Source organism: Volvox carteri (genome assembly GCF_000143455.1).
Source record: "Volvox carteri f. nagariensis unplaced genomic scaffold VOLCAscaffold_66, whole genome shotgun sequence".
NCBI lineage: Eukaryota > Viridiplantae > Chlorophyta > Chlorophyceae > Chlamydomonadales > Volvocaceae > Volvox > Volvox carteri.
This window is the reverse complement of record NW_003307609.1, coordinates 38,406-58,089: the sequence shown is the minus strand read 5'-3', so window position 1 is coordinate 58,089 and position 19,684 is coordinate 38,406. Positions and strand designations below refer to the sequence as shown.

The 19,684-nt window shown below is 52.5% G+C and overlaps 3 protein-coding genes across 3 annotated transcripts; 1 reads left to right on the top strand and 2 right to left on the bottom strand.

Moving 5' to 3' along the window:
* Positions 1-9,410: 9,410 nt before the first annotated feature.
* On the bottom strand, positions 9,411-10,030 carry VOLCADRAFT_97904 (uncharacterized protein; the record flags this gene model as incomplete). The annotated part of the gene is made up of 2 exons (XM_002956823.1): positions 9,411-9,633; positions 9,936-10,030. 2 exons carry the CDS (start codon positions 10,028-10,030, stop codon positions 9,411-9,413), a joined length of 318 nt encoding a protein of 105 aa, XP_002956869.1.
* Positions 10,031-10,786: 756 nt separating this feature from the next.
* Positions 10,787-16,173, bottom strand: VOLCADRAFT_97903 (uncharacterized protein; the record flags this gene model as incomplete). Its single annotated transcript, XM_002956822.1, has 7 exons — positions 10,787-10,839; positions 11,623-11,701; positions 12,298-12,390; positions 13,646-13,772; positions 15,642-15,735; positions 15,831-15,911; positions 16,041-16,173. The coding sequence occupies 7 exons, from the start codon at positions 16,171-16,173 to the stop codon at positions 10,787-10,789; spliced, it is 660 nt and encodes a 219-aa protein (XP_002956868.1).
* A 498-nt stretch (positions 16,174-16,671) lies between these two features.
* Positions 16,672-18,287, top strand: VOLCADRAFT_97902 (uncharacterized protein; the record flags this gene model as incomplete). Its single annotated transcript, XM_002956861.1, has 4 exons — positions 16,672-17,016; positions 17,099-17,382; positions 17,929-18,124; positions 18,246-18,287. The coding sequence occupies 4 exons, from the start codon at positions 16,672-16,674 to the stop codon at positions 18,285-18,287; spliced, it is 867 nt and encodes a 288-aa protein (XP_002956907.1).
* Positions 18,288-19,684: the final 1,397 nt, after the last annotated feature.

Below are 19,684 nucleotides of genomic sequence, written 5' to 3'. Positions count from 1 at the left end.
TGTGCATGTGTGTGCGTATGTGTGCGTACGTGTGCGTATGTGTGTGTATGTGTGTGTATGTTTGTGTATGTTTGTGTATGTTTGTGTATGTGTGTGTATGTGTGTGTATGTGTGTGTATGTGTGTGTATGTGTGTGTATGTGTGTGTATGTGTGTGTATGTGTGTGTATGTGTGTGTATGTGTGTGTATGTGTGTGTATGTGTGTGTATGTGTGTGCATGTGTGTGCATGTGTGTGTATGTGTGTGCATGTGTGTGCATGTGTGTGTATGTATGTGTTTGTATGTGTGTGTATATGTGCGTATGTACGTGTGTGTTTGTATGTGTGACCCTAAAACCCTAAAACCCAGCCTCTGTGCAGCATTGGTTGATTAATAATTCATCATCAATAAGAAGCAAACGAGCGACGTGTGAGCAATGGTCGGTGCAATACTGTGCAATGTGCGCGCCACCTTTCAGGATAATAACAGATAACCCGTCCCTAGCTACTATACGAGGGATCGAAACCTTTACTGACCTTATTAGCCATCCACGACTGTCCTGTCCCTACCTCGTACGTATGCAGGATGTGGACGTGAAGAAGTTCGTGGCCAGTGCCCTCGTCAACGTGCGGATTGGGAGCCTATCAGAGATTATTTCCCAATTGAAGGGGGGAACGAGTGGCGGATCGTTAGATCCCCGCTTGACAGTAACCATCAACAATGAGGAAGTCATCACGACGAAAACGATCGGCAAGGCGTCATCTACCATAGATAATCTACCGGTCTTTGCAGAAAGGCATCTTCGAATGTATCCCTTTGACAGGTAAGGTTTCTCTGTGGGCCAGTTTGGGTTCCCTTTCTGACAGCTGTGAGACCTCGCTACCTGACTGAAAGATTTTGCACTTTTAATACTAGCCACACATCTGTTGTTGACATGACTATCTGTCTGTCTGTCGATCTCTGTCTGTTGCTATTGTTGACGGGGTGTTACACTGTGGGTGGCTCACCAGGATGAGCACTGGGGCCCCTGACCGGGGGTCCTGACAGCAGCACAGTGCAGGGACGGCTCCACGTCCGTCTTTTCCTCCGCGTGCCCCTCACTCCCTCGCTCACGCCAGCCGGGGCGCTCTCCCAGCCCTTGGCTAGGCAACACAGCGGCGCAGAAGACTGCAAACCGTGCTAAGCGAGAGCCGCACGAGAGGCGCCACACCACCTCAGGGCTCCCTAACCAAGCTATCTTCCACCCCTCGATATTGTCATTCTATATAAACGACATCAGACCTATGAAACGCCATACATATTCAACGCGCAACCATTGCCCCCGCGAGATCCTGGGATCGATACCCATTAGGGTCAAAAATCTTTCTGATGGTAGATGGTATTGCGCCCCTAGTTGATGGACCGTGGTGACCTGGGATAAAGTTAACTTGCAAGCTGACCAGAAATCGAGTTCAGCCGCCGTCGATCCGGCAGATTCCGTTGGATGCCGGTGGTGGGTGCGGAACCTGAGTGACCCACTGAGAAGTTGACTAGGGTGACTAGGCGAGGGTGCCCCGAAATACCGGGGAAGGCAGGGTTTCGCAGGGTAGCTGCCAAGGGCGAAGATATATGCCTCTGTTTCACACATCATATACAACTGGCAGGAGGCTGGCAGATGTTAAGGTCTGATGGTCTGATGCTCCCGGTGGACTCGCGTTCAATTCCGCCAGCCAACCACTCGGTACACAAATGTTTAAATAGGTGGTGGATGCGACTATATCTGTCGACATGCAACGGACGGAGTGCAGAGCCCCTGTGGAAGCCCCCTGCACGTCCCCCTTATTTGCGTCATTGACATACAAGAAAGGGTGGTTGTGAGGCACGTGTTCCCAACGTTTTGGCAAGTTATCCGGGCCGCAAAAGCAGTTATACGGGCCCAAAAGTAAGAGATAACATCGTAAGTAATGCGGTTAAGCATTGGCGTAGATACGGTCATGTTGGCCTCAAGATCAGTGATTTTTTTTTCGTTTAGGGCGGGTCCCAATTTATTCCAACCCAAGTAACAAAGTTGCTAGGCTCGTCGTAATTTATTCCTTAAGTGTGAGGCGCTGGGGGGCGCTCCGGCCCCCCCAGAACTCCCCCATAAGTTACAACTCCCCTCATGCCATCTGTGGGGGTTCTCTTTCTGCTTGTCCCGCCATACACCGTATACGTAGCTCTGGCCCTTGCGGATGCACTGTGTCTGAGCCCTCTTGGCACGCCGAGCGCTCGGGTTGGGCGCCTGGAATGGATCGCCGGCCGCACCGCATTCACTGTTGTTGTTGTCGAGCTGATTAGGCGGTAGCTTGCGCTTATGATGACACCTGCCATGGAGGGCAGGGGTAATGGCGCCCGTGTCATCGGTCGCAGCTGGCAGCAACACCAGTGCCGATGCATTGCCGACAACAGCACCGCCATCCCAAACGCCTTTATCAGGAAAATTTTCAGGCTTATCTTGCTGTTTTTGTGTCTGTTCGACGTTCGAGTCGTTGCCTTTTGCGTGTTTTGCTATGTGAGGACCGGTCATACATTCTGCTATGCCGCGTTGACTCACGGGCTTGACCTTCTTACGGCCCCTCATATCTATTCTATGATTGAAAATACAAAGTTCTGCACACTACGGAGCAATCTGGCAGCAATGGACGTTTTTGGCTGGAGGAATGAAAATGTACGGGTCGGCCTCAATTCATTTCTTTTTTCAGGGAACGAGCCGAAACGGAAACCTGCGTAAACGGAAACCTGCGTAAATAGGTTTCGTCACGCTTTCCGCAGTGAAGCCCAGATTGGCGGAAATGCGGAAAGAGAATCCGCATTTCCGCATTTGCTATACGGCGGAAATTCAAAAGCAGATTCCAGGCATGCGTTTGCCATTTAAAGATTGCGTTTTACACTAAGGAGTTATTAGATTGAGTCAAATGTCAACAACCACTGGCTCTGACCTGGGGGGTGCCGAAGTCTAGAGATTGACTGTGTTTCTGCTCAGAAGAAGGGTGGAAGGCCAGTTGACGACGTTTTGAAACATTTTGATAGAGGTCCTTACGACAAAAGCAAGAATTGCTATGCCACCTGCAAGGGCTGCCGTCGCCACTGGAAACGGGCGCGCCTTCCTGAAATCCGGTTACACCTTGCCAAGGAGTGCACTGCCATTGCGCCTGAGGTCAGCGCGTTTTACAAGGCCTTGTTAGCTAAGGATGCTGCTGCATCCTCTTCTGAGGTCGTCACGGCCAAGCGGGCCTGCTCAGGCCTGGGGTCTCAGGGTTCAAAGAGAGGCGGGCTGCTTTAAGGGGGCAGGGTGAACACCGTCAAGGGTGTGGGCACACAATAGTTGATCGCTTGGCCCCCGCCACCCACAGTAATACGTTTAGATGGCTCTACCTTCGAGCACGATTGGAATCAATCAATTCTAGATCCCACCGGACAGAACCGCACTGCCACAAGCTGGTTTCAGACTGTCCAAGTTATCGCCACACTGAGAAGAGCTAAAAAACATCGTTACATATTCATTTTATAGTTTTCGCAGCTTTCCGCAGTTTCCGCAGCCTTTCCGCAAAGGGCCTCCCGATTACGAAAAGTTTACGCAGACCTGGTCAAGTTTCGGCTCGTTCCCTGTCTTTTTTCCAAAGGCCAAAATGCCTGTTTTGTTTAAGTAATATATTACTTAAACAAAACACTGCTGAAGACCTTCCATAAACAGCAAACGGCGACCGAGATTGAGTGAGCTGATGGCTGCGAGGCACACAACCTCCCACACACACCCATAAATGGAGGTCGGTGAAATGCCCAACCACAAGTTAGCCCGGTTATAAAGGTCTGGAAACTCTAATACCTATAAATATAAACTATTGTATACGGATATAAATACCAATATATATAATAGTATTAATAGTATTCCAGACCTATATGTAAACTATTGTATTATAAACTCCTATACCGTAATGATACGATTCTTTTGTGATACGTGTTTTGGGGAAGGCCCAAAATTAACGCTGAAATTATTTTGATGATATGCATTTTTGGGGACGGTCACGAGAAAAATCTACAGTTGTGATACACTTTTGGTGACGGCTCCAGGGCGTCCCGCGGGCGTGCTCACGCTTCGCGCGCTTACGCTTCAGCGTCTACTACCGCCAAGCTGCTATCAAAGTCCGAACAGCGCGGAAAGGCTCAATGATGGCCTTGCCGGCCTCAGCGTCCGCTTCAGCAAGCTTTGCAATCCTCTCATCGGCATGTGCCTTCTCGCGCTCAGTCCTTGCAGCCTCAACCTCCGGCGCCACTCGAACTCTGGTAATGCCTGCCCTGAGCTCAATGGGAGCATTGGTGTCGAGCTTGGGTAAAAGGCTAGTAAGCTTAAGCTGTTTAGGCGCCATTCTGAGCGCGCTTTCTGAGGGTGGGCCTGTAAGCTAAAGTTCTTGTCCGATCAACTTAGGGGTAAAAGACGAAGATAACTACAAGCCAACAGCGTCTTCTGGAGGGCTTTTACTGTTGGTCGATACCGTTAACACGGTGTACGACACATTTGTGACAGCCAGTTTGGTGATGCCCATAAATTTTTGCCTAAGACCTTTTTCCACTGCTATGCATTTGGGGACGCCATACCAATTGCGTGTCACAAAAGAATCGTATCATTACGGTACCTATGATATATATAATTAGTATATGTCGGCTATAGTAAATGATATATTTAGACTAGGTATGAATATATAATAATACATAGTTTATATATAGGTCTGGAAACTCTAATTATACTAATTATATTATAGGTTATTCGTTCTGCATAGCCTCGCCAAGGACCAACGCAACAGTACAGTCCCAGAAAAGTACCAGAAATGATGCCGACGATCCCCACAAACCATCCGCACACCACATGGACACAAAGCAGCAAGGAGACCTCTCCGACGTTGCGCCCTTTGCATAGAAAATGTAGGGAATCCATCCAGAGCTAGCCTCCAAAGGGTTTCCTTATGTTTATTATCCCACCGAAGTCGCCACATGCGCAACATTCAGCAAAGGTTTTCCCCAAAGCGGGATATGGTAACACCAATGGCCCGGGGCTAAGTGTTGCGCATCCAGAAGGACAGGTTGTGGTAGGGAAGTCGACGCTGTTAGACAAAAAGAATCCGTGTTAATGCCGGACAATCATTCGGCACTGTCGTACCTAAGATGGTAATGACACGGCCATCTCGTACGTCTCCCCTAACGGCCAGCAGACATAATGGGTGGGCCGCCGGGTGGATATGACGCAATATTGCCGGTAATACCCGAGTCCAAAAGGGGTTCATTTCCAACATACCAAACGTACTGAGGATTGCACGAATAGACAAACGTGCAAAACGAGCACGCAGATGTTCTTGCAGAGGAATGAGACCGAAACCCCCAATGGCAGGAGGAAACGGCATGTATGCGACTCCTACACCCGGGGCACGTCATCGTTCCGCATCGTCTCGCGCACAAGGCGGCTGACGCCTGTCAATTATGGCCGCGCAGTCTCCCAGCAGGTTATTCATCGAGGTGTTGCTAGGTGCCCCCATAAACTCCAAGTGGTACAGGACTCTACTAATGCTATAACCTGACACCGCAAAAGCCCGACCAAAAGCTGATAAATGCATCCCAGCAACTAGCTCCAGGCTATTCCGAACTGGAGTGAACGGAACCGACTGCTGTTCGAGCGAGGGCCTACCTGCGAAGCGAACCCCTAGGGTTGTAGCTACTGAAAGCACCCTGAAACCGCCAACTTCTGTACCTACAACTGGCAGTCGATCCAACTCGCGTGCTATTTCTAAGTCTCCCATAGAAAATGCCAAATCCGTCACATTAGTACCCGGCATCACAAAATCGATGCCGATTGCATTCGCTGGTGGTGTGTCCGCTGGTCTTGTATTGCGGGAGAACGTGCCAAGCGGTAAGAGCTCAACCTTGCGATTGTTGAGCTTTTGTCCCGAGGCTGCGTGAAAAACATCCATGACCGCTTTGAAGCGGGAATATCCGCTAGGCGACGCAAAAAGGCTCCACAATCATCCACATACTGTGACGCCGCGAGGTGAATTTCACGCAAACTTATGCCGATTTGTTGATATTGAAGCCAAGTTAGTAATGTTTGTGCTGGCGCGAGGTAGAGGATGGGGGCAAGCGGGCACCCCTGCCCGACGCCAGCCGCTATAAGAACCCAGGAGGAAAGGTAACCATTGACAATCACCGCTGATCGTGTACTGGTATGCAGACGTTGAGCCCACGCCATAAAACCTGCGCCTACCCCCAATTCACACAGACACGCGAACAGAAAATCTCTATCAAGAGTATCGTAGGCTTTGTAGAAGTCAAGAAAAGCTGCCATACAAGTACGGCTTTCTACACGGAGAAGCGCGGGCAGCAGTTGTAGGAGGAGCACACTATCCACAATTCGCCTGCCCGTGAGGAAGGCTGTCTGCTCCGTGTCTATGATTCGGCTAAACAGCGGCAGAAGCAGAAGATGGGAGGTGGCCCCCCATCTTGTGGACGATGTAGGACGTGATAAAATCAACTTGCGAGCTGACCAGGAAGTAAGTTGATGTGCCGCTGATCCGCTAGATTCGGTTGGATGCCGGTGGTGAGTTGCCAAACTCAAAGAGTACACTCTGAAGTCGGATGGGGTGAATGGATTAGGGTGCCCCTCTAGCAGGGGAGAGCAGGGAGTTGCCTCGGGAAGGAGGCCACTGGTGAAGCTTAACCACCCTGTAACAACATCAACATCTTAACAGACAAGCCTATGTCGGCTTCCTTGAAGCCGGAAAAAGGGCGGGGGCCCCCTGCATCTGTACAGGCCGGTAGCTAGGGCGGCACGTGTGACAATTAATGGGTAGTGTTGCAGCAGTGCTGATGCTGCGGGAGCTATGCTTGTCGGAGTGCGGGATGCAGGAAGCCGACACACCGAGCCCCGACCCTACCGCATGTTATTGACCCAATAATGGGAACGACTAATAACCGGCCTCGGTTACCAGGCTATAAGGTTACTGGGTCGTTAACGGGCTAGGGTCGGTAATCAGTCAATTACAAAAAATGCCTGTTACCGGGCCGGTAATCAGGCACCGTTACCGGGTATTTTCCAGGTCATTTGTCACGCGGCCAGTTACAAAACTGTCCTCTGTAATAGGGTAATAACATAGAGCCTCGTATACCACCAGCCTGTGCCTACCTTCTCCTATCCTAGGGCTTTGGGGTGTTCAAGTCCACGTCACGTCTTGTGCTCACTTTCACGTGTGCCCTTGCCGTCTTCAGGTTTTTGGGCACAGACAATCTGATTATAACATCAGACGGAGGTTGAACCGACGACTTCGAAATTGTTAGATTTCATGAGGACTCGATGCCAAATGTAGTAGCTGGCCGCGATAGATGCGCGTATATGTAGAGCCGTACTGTGTACCAGCTACTTCAGGGCCCATGCCGACCACGGGCCGAGGTGGGGCACGTTACTTGCTAACACCGCTGGACGGTGCCTCCGGTCTGTCCGCCTCTGTTCGCACGCTGGTTAGCAAAAACCAAGTGGGCGAAGCGCTGCAGGACTACATGGTGACGCCACCCGAACCATGCACAGGTACGCACACTTCATAGTGATAACGGTGGTGAGTATGTCGCCGAGCAACTGGAGCAGTGGCTACGCCAGCACGGCACTGTGCACACCCACTCGGCACCGTACACCCCGGAGCAGAATGGAGCAGTGGAGCAGCTCAATTGCACGCTCCTCGACCGTGTGCTGGCTATGCTGTACGATGCTGCCCTCTCGGACAGCTATTGGACGGAGGCTGTGCTCTACGCCAACCTCCTGCACAATGTGGCCCCCTCTCAGGGCCGGGAGGCCACGCTGTGGGCAGCTTAACATGGCGTCACCCCCGACGTCAGCCACCTGCACACCTCTGGCTGCCTGGCCTACGTCTGCATCCCAGCCAGCCAGCAGGATAAGCTCGGTCCCCGCGCGAAGGCGGGAACCTACCTTGGACCGGAGCGCAACACGGCCGCCCACCGCATCCTTATTGACGGCAAGGTGACTGTTAGCAGCGACGTCACCTTCAATGACGACCACCGCGGCCTGGCATCTCAACGGGCGGGCACCCCCTTCGGCACCAGCCCCGCCCGTCCTGGCGGCAGCAACCCCGTCGGCGGCTCAACACAGCCTGCCACACCGCCAACTCAAGTGGATGCCCCGCCCCCAGTGAACCCAGCGCCCCCCCTCCACCCCAACACTCGCAGTCAACGGCAACCGCTGCACCCACCGTTGGCCTCGGTCAGCCTGGCCAACAACAGCAGCGGCGGCGGCAGAGATTTGGGTAGTCCACTGCTGCTTAACAAAGCGTCGGATAGCACCGATCGTGCTGAGTTTAACATGCCCGACGGCAGTGCCAACGGTGGAGGCAATAGCGTGGTGCAGGAGCTTAACATGCCCGACGGCAGTGCGGACGGCGGAGGCAACTGCGCGGTGCAGGAGCCGCGCAATTATGAGGAAGCGGTGGCGAGTCCGCAAGCTGACAAGTGGAGAGTTCGATGGATGACGAGATCCTGTTGCAGCTCCCCAACAAAACATGGGAGTCGGGCACGCCGCCGCCCGGTGCACGCATCCTGGACTGCCGCTGGGTTTACAAGATCAAACAGGAGCCTGGCAGTGAGGTACGCTATAAGTCGCGTTTGGTGGTGAAGGGATTCGAACAGCGTGCAGGCATAGACTACGGAGAGCTGTTTGCGCCCACCACGCATGCAGCCTCCCTGTGGCAGCGGCCAGGGGTATGACGGTCCATCAGATGGACGTCAAAACGGCTTTCTTGGACGGCGACCTGGCAGAGGAGCTGTGGATGCGACAGCCACCAGGTTACAGCAATGGCGACCCGACGCAGGCGTGCCAGCTGTTAAAGTCCGTCTACGGCCTCAAGCAAGCCCCATGCTGCTGGTACGAGAAACTGGCGGCGGAGTTGGGCAAGCTAGGCTATGAGCCGTCTATGTCCGACCCCGCACTATTCGTCAAGCGCGGGTCCGACGGCTCAATTTATGTGCTCGTGCACGTTGATGACATGCTGGTGGCGGCGGACAACCTGCAATGGGTCGTGGCCGCCAAGGTGGCCATAGCTGGTTGCTTCGCAGTACAAGACCTTGGAGAGGCGCGCTACTACCTCGGCATGGACATCATCCAGGACCGCCGCAAACGCAGCATCATGCTTACGCAGCACAGTGCTGGGCATCACTTAGATCGCCAGAGGAGGAGTGCTGAGGGCTTTGAGGATCGGCCTCAGTTCATTCCTTTTTTCCAAACGCCAAAGTGGCCTGTTTATTACTTTAAAGGAATATGCTACTTAAAAAAAGACACTGAGCTGAGTGCCGGCCATAGTGGGCTGTCCTTGCTGCTGTAAATTAATGTGAAAAACGATAGCCTTCGAACCGGTAACCAGCCTCGGTTACTGCCCAGTAACGATCAACCCGGTAACCCATTTGTAACCACCCCCATTAACGACCCCCGGTAACCATCCACCTGGTAACCAGTCTCCGCATACCCCGTTAATGGCCACAATTGCCCGGTAACCGGGCAAGTCTATGTGGTAGGGGCGAGCATTGGCGAAAGTAAATGTACAAACGAACAGCTTGCGTACTTCATAGAAAAATGAAAGCAATTTTGTCGGCCTGCTGGTGGCAAGTCGGAATGCCCGTGGTAATGCAAGCTGGGTGTTCAAGTGCCGTCATCTCAAAATTCAATTATGAGATACGCGGCACCTTTTGAGATTAAATTTAGCCCGAGAGGCGTTGGCAATCCTACAGGGCGGGGCCCCCCTGGGCGCTTCACCCTGAGGCCCCGCCCAAAAACTCATACTATTACTATGGGTATTATTATGTGGGTAATGTGATACCGTTAGCTCGGTTATGTACTTTCCATGGATTGCAACCTGCACCGGACGTACGCTAACGGTGTGACAGCCGTCCCTTACGCTTTTCTGCGGAAGTGTTGGGTTGCAAGGCCGTGGAAGAAGAGGGTCTCGACCAGGAGAAGCGATACGGAAAGTCGGAGTTCGAAGACATTCATCGAGAACGGTCTTGAAATCCAAACACGAGTATAGTGATACGAAAGTGTCTGGCCGAAGCAATTCACCAGGGTGGCTTAAATGCAGCCCACCTGCCGCCATCTTCATTCCTGGAGTCTTGCTGTAGTGCAAATGTCGTACGCTACGTTATGATAGCATAACAGAAAGTGATTTCGTACAGTTAACGAGTACGGTTCGTAACGATGTGACCGTACCGTTACTGTGATTAAGCTTTAATAGCTTAAATATATTAAAAGGGAAATGTAGCTTGCTACAAACGGTCACACAACACCTATTTGTTCTGTGATCCTGTCTCCCTTAACCGTATTCTCGTGGCTCTGCTGAACGTGCTGGCTGGCCGTGCAAAGAATGGTAGAGACGGGAAGCGGGGAGACCAGCTGCCATGGGCCCTTACACTGCAGCAGAACACAGCCCAGCCAACCACGTCCGCGTGACTACGGCCCACCGGCCGCCACGCAGCCACCACGTGGCCCACCCACACACCCCTACAGGGCAACATGCGCGCGACAGAACGACACACACCGCGAACCCAAAGGACACCCAACGGCCACCTGGAAAAACTCATGCACTGCGACCTAACTTCCTGAATCCTAGAAAAAGGCCCGGACTGAGCCCCCCGGTGGCAAGCACTGCCCCTCCAGAGCTCCCAAGGCCGCACTACTAGGCTAGGAAGACCCCCCTCAATGAAACCCTCCCCAACCCTCCCCCTGTCGGCCCGCCGACTGTCCAGCCGCTCCTCAGAGTGCATCTGCCACCGGCCCGCCGCTGGCAGAGCCCGGCGCGGAGGTGTCTGCGATTGACCAGCGAAGAAGGGAAAGGGGGTGGCGAGGGGGATAACAATCGCAACACCGTGGGGGAAGGTGGGCGGGAAACTGTCAGCTACGAGCTGAAGCTCTATTGAGTGAAAGGCAGAATGCCTATAACGAAAGAGCTGAAGCGTGACATACTCGCCACTCGAATACGGTTGTACGACAGTCGCACAGAACCAGACTTAGAGACTCCGATGCTCCGTCGCATCAAAGTCAACAAATGTTATAACCGCTAAGTGCTTCCTTGCAGCTTCTATCCCCAGTACCTTCGGGCAAGTAGTTTTTATTTCAGAATATCGAGAGCGGATTTTGAAATCCTAACAACTGTTGCATGTAACAGGTCCACATGTGCCGTTGTACTTCAATTCTTACCGATCACAGGTACAGGCTCTACATCCGTGTGCACATATCCTTGACGACCAAGAAGGGCACTTACCCGGTTCCCTATGTGATCGCTGTCAACCAGAAGGGCTCTGGTATGAGTTACTATGCGAGAGAGCCAGATCCACGCTACCAAGCCTCCAGGACGGGCAACCAAGAACTGTCCGAGGAATTATTCATAATTTTGGGCAAGCGCACGAAAACGTCACGCTCCGCTTCCATTTTTATTTTGTTGCTTATGTGGTTCCTGAGCTTCGTCGTCCTCACACGGGCTCTTTATACGGTGTATAGGCGGGATGATGTCACCGTTGATGATGCAACCCTTGCCGCAACAGTCCTGTTTGCACTGCCGCAAGTGCGAAACCTGCAGCTGGGTATCCCACCTGAAATTGGCTTGGTCGCTGACATGGCAGGTTTTATCTGGAACATGGTCATGGTCTCGATAGCTTGTGTAATGTACCTCTGGGTCATGTACGCCAGAGCGGTGGAGAAGGAGCAGCACAACACATCGGGGCCGCAAAGGAGTGATTCACATATTTCCATTGTTGTAGGCGATCAAGACACTCCCGCATGCGCACCAGCTGCAGAGGATGCAGAAGCTGCAGAAGCTGCAGCAGCAGCAGCAGAAGCAGAAGCAGCAGCTGCAGAAGCAGTAGCAGCTGCAGAAGCAGCAGCAGCTGCAGAAGCAGCAGCAGCTGCAGAAGCAGCAGCAGCTGCAGCTGCAGAAGCAGCAGCAGCTGCAGCTGCAGAAGCAGCAGCAGCTGCAAAAGCAGCCGCAGAGGCAAAAGCAGCCACAGCTGCAAAAGCAGCCGCAGAGGCAAAAGCAGCTGCAACTGCAAAAGCAGCCGCAGCTGCAAAAGTGGCCGCAGGTGCAGAAGCAGCAGCAGCAGCAGCAGCACCAGCAGCACCAGCAGCACCAGCAGCACCAGCAGCACCAGCAGCAGCAGCAGCAGCAGCAGCAGCAGCAGCAGCAGCAGCACCAGCACCAGCACCAGCACCAGCACCAGCACCAGCACCAGCACCAGCACCAGCACCAGCACCAGCACCAGCACCAGCACCAGCACCAGCACCAGCACCAGCACCAGCACCAGCACCAGCACCAGCACCAGCACCAGCACCAGCACCAGCACCAGCACCAGCACCAGCACCAGCTGCAGATGTTTAGCAACCAGCCCCTAGATCCGCTGATTCTGGCAGGCTTCTGTTACCGCTGCACAGCCTGCAACTTCATCCGCACCACCTAAGCCCGCACCTCCCACTTTAATTTCAGGGGATCAGGGGGTTTCGGGCGGGAGGTAATAAAATTCACCAATTGGGTCAGGACCGGAGTCCAAAGGGGCCGCCAATCAGCCACTCGTAACACAACAGAGGATGATCATCGGTGCCATCCCAGACCGAAATCGTGTATTGCATTGGCCGCATCCGACGACCTTGCCAGCCTGGCCAAATTACATGGCTTGGATTTTACTTTAGGGCCACAATTTGTGTGTTTAAGCAAAACTGTCTGCCAGCCGTGCAAACCTGCAAGTGTATATCAACAATCCTTCATGAAATGCTACTGCGGCTTCATGAAAGATGCGCATAGCTCTGATGGCCAATGTTAGAACTTGGATCATAAATGTAGGTGCTTTCAGCAACAACATAATAATAGTAACAAACGATAGTACGCCGGCTGCAGCCTGGCGCGTTTTGAGAGGATAGCTGGCTGGCTGGCTGGCTGGCTGGCTGGCTGGCTGGGTAATTTGAGGGGCAACTTGGCCCCTGTGTGCCCCTCAGCAGCGCTGTGCAGACAGAATGTTGTTCGGAGGTTTATGCGACAGTTCCCTCCTGGGCCCAATGTGTTCGGATGATTGCGGCAGCGGATTCCACGCTGTCAAGGTGTATCTGCCGCTGTCGGGAGATTTGTGTTGCCTGTTCCTTGTTGCGCCAAGCTTGTGGAGAAAGGGTTTTTCAGCCCTCCTTCAGTCTTTTTCTAATGTGCTCTATGTATGCTGTGTACACTTGGAATGAGCAGCAATAAAAATGTATTTGAACTAATACTTGCGTCGCCAGGATGGAACAAGTTTGTTCATCCCCTAACGGGGAGGTAAGAATACAGGGTAAAAGGGGTTGGCGTATGCATATGTGTCCAGATGTGCCTGACAGACCTTATGTAGAACTCAGCGCGCGCACGCTGCTTGCAAATCATAGCTGTGTTGCGTGCACTCCACTTTTTCAAACTATGTACTACTCATACTTCACCAGATTTCTGTGGTCACCAGATTTCCGTGCAAAACATAGCATGCCATTGACCAAGACTAATAGCGATCTGTTAACCCCCGCCCCACTACACCACCACCTGTGTTTGGGATGTAAGCTAGCCAGCGTTTACCACTTTGTTGGCAGGAAAAGCATTTGGCCGCTTACCCGAGTAGTTCCGTTATAAGCCTGGTAGTGAGGCCTGGTCGTGTTGCTTGGCTTCTGGGTGTGAAAAAGAGCTCCCCAGTGTACAGAATAATAATTCTTGTACAAGCCTAGCTTCTTACTCCAGCACCTGGCAGTGATAGGAACCATACATATGGCATAATGCTGCCGCTCATAAGGCCGCAGCAATGAGCGAGCAAACTTATATGGCGGATGCGCCTGCTGGAGCATATGTAGCAAGCATGTTTTACAGATTTGTAAAAACCCGATGTCAGGATTATAGTACGAGCCAAAGACGTGTCACAGGGTAATAAGGAAGCGTTCTTGACCCTCGCCCGAATCCGAATGAATTTCTGTCAGGAAGTGATTCCAAGCAAGAAGCCATAACATGGATCGCTCACGCAATCAGCGCTATAATTTGATACACGGTGCGGTCATGTCCATGTGTTCACAAGGAGTACCGGGCCACCAATGTCATCTCCATACACATAAACATGGTTTCAGCATGAACATTGCATGTTTGGCACAGTGTGCCTTCACGTCACTAAGCAGCGTTTGCTCTTATTACTTGCGGTGACACCAGCAGCTAAGAACCGGATGAGCACCTGACGAGTAACAATCAACCAAAACCTAAGTGTCACAGCAGAGGCCCAGCAATGGCTCCCGGGGGCACTTTGCGGCGAACAAACCGACAAACCAACCAGTCTCCTCCCCGAGTTGAGTCTGCAACGCAAAAAGAGCACAGCAGCGGATGGCCATTCAATCTATCATACGGGATACTGGAAGGAAAAAAGAAAAGAAAGAAACATTGCAAACAACCTTTGTAAGGAAAAGAGTGTTATTTTAACGAGCAGGGGAGCCTTCCCAGGTCGAAATCTCCAAAGGACTGCAATACAGGGGCGGTGCAGGGGGCCCCGCTTCAAGACCAAGACCAAGCCATTCACGCCGCGATGCTACGCGCGCAGCTGCAACAACAGGGTGCCAGTGTGCCAGCAGAAACTATGCTAAACAGCTGGGACAGACATATGGATAAACAGGCGGGACAGGAAAGCCGCAGAGGCGGCATCACATGGCACGATATTGTGCAACCATATTAAAACAGCACCTTAGCATGGACAGAGAAGCCACACATTTGTTGACTTAGATACGACGGAGTGAAGCGATTGGAGTCTCTAAGTCTGGTTCTGTGCGACTGTCGTACAACTGTATTGGAATGGCGAGTAATAATCGCTTCAGCTCTTTCGTTACAGGCATTCTGCCTTTCACTCAGTAGAGCTTCAGCTTCTAGCTGACAGTTTTTTGCTTAATCAATCTCGGATAGAGCATCGTGCTCGCTATTCAAGCCCTACCTAGTCATTGCCTTCTGTTTCAAGTTCCTGTTTTCTCTTTTCATCTAAGGGAGATGTCGACATTGAACAGGGAGCAATCGCAGCAACAGGAAGGTACAGCTGTCCAAGATGGCGCCAATGTGCGGACGTTTTGTGCAACGAGGACAAGTTCCAGGACAAGACCAAGCAAGGTACGTTAGTCGACGGAGTCAAAGAGCAAGCGCTAAAGTGTGCTGCCGGCCGCTCGGGTGGGGGAGCGGCCGGACACGTGGGGAGAGCAGCGTACGGCTATGGGGGCGCAGGGGAGGGCGTCGTTTGGCTATGGGGGCGCAGGGGAGGGCGTCGTTGGGCTAGGGGGGTGCAGGGGAGGGCGTCGCCATCCCCACCGTCAACCAAGCACCTCCGCCCCCTTCATCCCTTCCCCCTTCACCTCCTCCACCGTCGCCACTGCCACCATCTCCACCTCCGCCCCGCATCCCCCTCTCCTCTCTCTCCCCCGCATCCCCACCTCCTATAGGAAACAGCCATCTCTTCCCCGCATTCCCCTCTCCTCTCTCCCCCCCATATCCAGCTTTGCTATCTTCCTCCCTTCTTCCATGCGTGTTCACATCCCCCGATGATGCAAAAGGAGGAGAAACATTTCTATAATACCTTATGGACTATGGTCTCACCTGTTAGGTTGTCGGGGCTCCACTGCATTTCCGCCTGGCCCTTCGGCGGACTCCGGACTCCACTCCATGTCCACCGCCACTGGAGACGAGGCGCCTACACTAGTGTACTGACAGTACTGACAGGGGGGACCTAGCTTCAAATCGCTGATAGTCTACATGTGACGTGTCTGCTAGTTTCGTTTATTGTACCTGTTTCATCCGGCTGGTTAGCTTGAGCCTGTGCTCCTGCACCAACCACCGCAACTGGAGCTTGTTGCTGAGGATATTCATCTGCAGCATATCGGACGTCGTAAGTTTTAACCATACAGAGTACGTGGCAATGTATTGCAACAGTGAGAAATTGCGACCATCTCGTTAGGAGCCACGGCCTCTTTGCCATTATTAACAAGCTGGACGCACTGCTGTCTGGTGATGTGATAATATGCACGAGACTGGCACTGATCATTGCGTCCACAGGACGCACACGAAAATTCGAATTTGGTGAGCGGCCGTCGCAGAGGTAACGGGAATATGTTTTAGCTGGAGGGGCCATAGTTATTAGCTGTTATTATACCGTCACAGCCAGCCAGGCTTGCAAACAGATGCTGTGCGCATTTGTACTTGTTTTGCGGAACGTAGCTCCAAAAACACTATGCATGATCATGCTAAGTCATGTTCTCACTAAAACCAATTCTGGCATGACGATATCAGAAGGCTTCTATAAAGGAATCCGTGAATTACGACCACTTCAGCCAAACTACTTCTGAAGGGCCCTCAGCCCTTCATTGTGGGATGAGCTCGGAATTCATGATAACTCACGTTGGAACAATGCATACAGTCATAAGTAATTAAAACAATCCCTGGCATGGCGATATTACAAGGCTTTTGCATGCTAAGTGGCCATTTCAGCCGAACTCCGTCGATATGCTCTGAAGGCCCCTCAGCCCTTCGTTATGAAATGAGCACGAATGAGTACGAAACGACAACTAGATGAAGGGATTCCCGGGTATCGAAGGGAAGCTGGTTCCCAGAGTGCACGGCACAGGCAGCGATGGAGCAGGTGGCTCACGAGGAGGTGGAGCGTGCGGCGGCTCTGGACATGACTACCAGAGGCGCGATAATGGTGCAGGCCGTAATGCACGGGACGAAAAGCGGCATCGTTGAGCTTTGTACACAGGCCCGCATGCGTACACCATTGTCTCGGACGTTTTTGTCTTTCTGTGAATTGCACGATAGCCTGCATGCGTTTCGGCCCCAACACTGTGCGCCCGCCTGCGCGTCGGCCCCAACACTGTGCGCCCGCGTGCGCTTCGGCTCCATCATTGTGCACCCGCGTGTGCTTCGGCCCCATCATTGTGCGCCTGTGTGCGCTTCGGCCCCATCACTGTGTGCCCGCGTGCGCTTAGGCTCCATCACCATGCGCCCGTGTGCGCCCATCACTGTGCGCAAGCGTGCACACCACGACTTTTGTTGTCAAGCTGCCATTGGTTCACGATCAAGGCCTTGGTCTTCTTTGGGAGTTACTAATGATCACGCCCGTGCACGTCTTTCTTGGCTCGTTTTTTTTTCACGCCAGGGAGCATTACAGCCGTTTCAAGGCCGGCTCAGGCCGTCTATCAAGGGAATTTTCCACGGTCATCTTCTGTTTCCGCCCCTTGGAAGGGAGATCATCTCTTGCTGGCGTTCACAGACGTTCAGGCAGGTTAATCAGCCGCTTTCCTATCACCGTGGCTCTTTTCTTGTCGTTCAATTATGACCTGTGGTGAGGTTGCTGTTCTGAGCTTTTTTTTCTTTCTTGTGGTGAGGCGGCTTGCCGGCCGGTGGAGGAGGACATCCATAGCTGTGACCTAGGGGTTATCTCGCACCTCGGTTTTTTCTCGGTTCTGGAATGCGCCAAGGTGTGGCCAGGCTCTCCGCTGTATCAACCTCTTCTCTCCAGTTTCGTCTTGCTTAGGCCGTTTGCCTCTCATCACCTCGCTCCGCGGTCACTTATGTGACTGCGGAGCGAGTCACATAAGTGACCGTACAACCTCAACTACGCCATGGCCTACACCGATGTGGATGCTTTCCTTAGCCTGATCAGTGAAGACACAGAGCCCAACCCTGTCGCATTAGAAGACGTGCAACGTGCTCTGGAGAGAAACCCGCGGCAATTTGGGGAATAGAAGTCTTCCAGTGCTGCACCGGACCTTGCAGCGGGCCAGTCAAGTGACACTCAGCCAGGAAAACGGCTAGCGGTTCAGGTGGTCACAACCAGACACCCAGTGGTCACTCCGGCACCCACCAACACCGCGCCAATTCTGTGCAGGAAACAACTAGTGCGGTCCTTGGATAATGAGAAAGGTGGGCCCGGCAAACCGCCTGGGCTTTGGAGGGATGAGAAAGGCGAATACACAGCTAAACTCGCTGGTGGAGATCAGTCATCCTCTGAGGTCCCGCGTTCGCTATCTCCAGCACCCGTCCCAATGCATGGCAGGCTCCAACGCTGCATATTTGCCTGGAAGGTGGGTGTGGTGTGGGTGACTAATGCTCTTGTCCTTTCTTGGGTCGTTGGTGGGTTTCCCCTGCGATGGGAGAAGGGGTCCCCACCACCTCCGTCTTTTGGCTAGGATTATGCCTCTGCAGACGAGCATGCAACCTTCATCAATCAAGCCGTCCCAGAATTAGTGGCCTCGGGCACTGCCAGAGCTTGGCCGACTCAACCATGAGCAGTTTGTCCTTTGGATGTCGTGCAGCAAACAACTAAGTGCCGGCTCATTTGGGACAGGCGGTCAGTGAACAAACATCTTTCCATTCCAGAGTTCTGCTATGAAGACCTCAGAGCAGTGCCGGGCTGGCTGCTCCCGAATGATTGTATGTTTACAATCGACCTCAAGAGTGGCTATCACCATCAGTGTTATTTTTTTCATTTCTGCCGGTTAATTTTCCAGTCCGAACGAAGGAATAGGTTTTTAGTCGCGGGAATAAAGGTATTCCGAATCTGTAAGGCGACCCCCCCCGATGAGTTACAGTTTAGTTAGTGCAAATGCCGGGTTTGGGGAATGTCGCAACACGCGCACACCAATCTCTCAAGCACTGATCGAATAGAGTTCGTTCACCATCGTTCGTCTTGCATCACGTTGAAAGATAACACTACACGACTTTCCAGTTTGCAGAAGTAATGATGCATAGCAGCAATGACCCGGAACCACCAAACGCAACCTGTTTCCTGGCCCATCGCGATTGTATCCATATGAGGAACATTGGTGTTTGGCCCGCTCGCTGTTGACAATCGGAGTGGCGTCATTGTCGTCGGCTGGCTGCAGCATTGCGTCCACATTGCCTACGACCCCTACACCGTCTTCATTAACGTCGCTAATGGCTTCAATGAAATTTAGTATCTGCTTTAATGGCCTTCAATGCTTTGGGAGCTTCGGGTCCGAAATGTTTTGCAGCGCTTGGTCCGGTCAGAAACAGTCGATTCCTCGTTGACTTTCGGGCGTGACCTTCCTAACAGTATACGTGGCATTAAAGTACTATGATATGGGTAACATGTATGTCTCCTGTAAGATTCTAGCGGCTTTGGCATGGACAGTCCATTTTTGGCTGGAGGAATGAACTTGTACGGTTGGAACATTATTTATTCTTAACTTTCAGGACCACGAACATTTTTTTATTCCGAATTCGGAATATATTCCGCAAAAAATAACGCTGTCTACATGGTAATTCACCATGTAGACATCGACCCATCCTTCTGGAATACTTGGGGTTTTGCTGGCGCGGAGTGTTTTACATTTTCACCCAGCTCCCATTCGGTTTAGCGTCCGCATGCTGGGCCTTCACCAAACTCATGTGAGAGGTCATGCGTCCCTGGCGTGCACGTGGCTGGCGCTGCACTGGCTATATAGATGACCAAGCTCATGCCGGCCAGGATGCAGCTCAGCTGGTAGCATGGAGGGCGGAGGTGGTGTCCCAACTCGAATCCCTTGGTTTCATAGTCAACCGGAATAAGTCCATGCTGGGTGCAGTCCAGCAAAGGATCCGCTACTTGGGCATGCTAATCGACACCACCGAAGGGGTTTTTA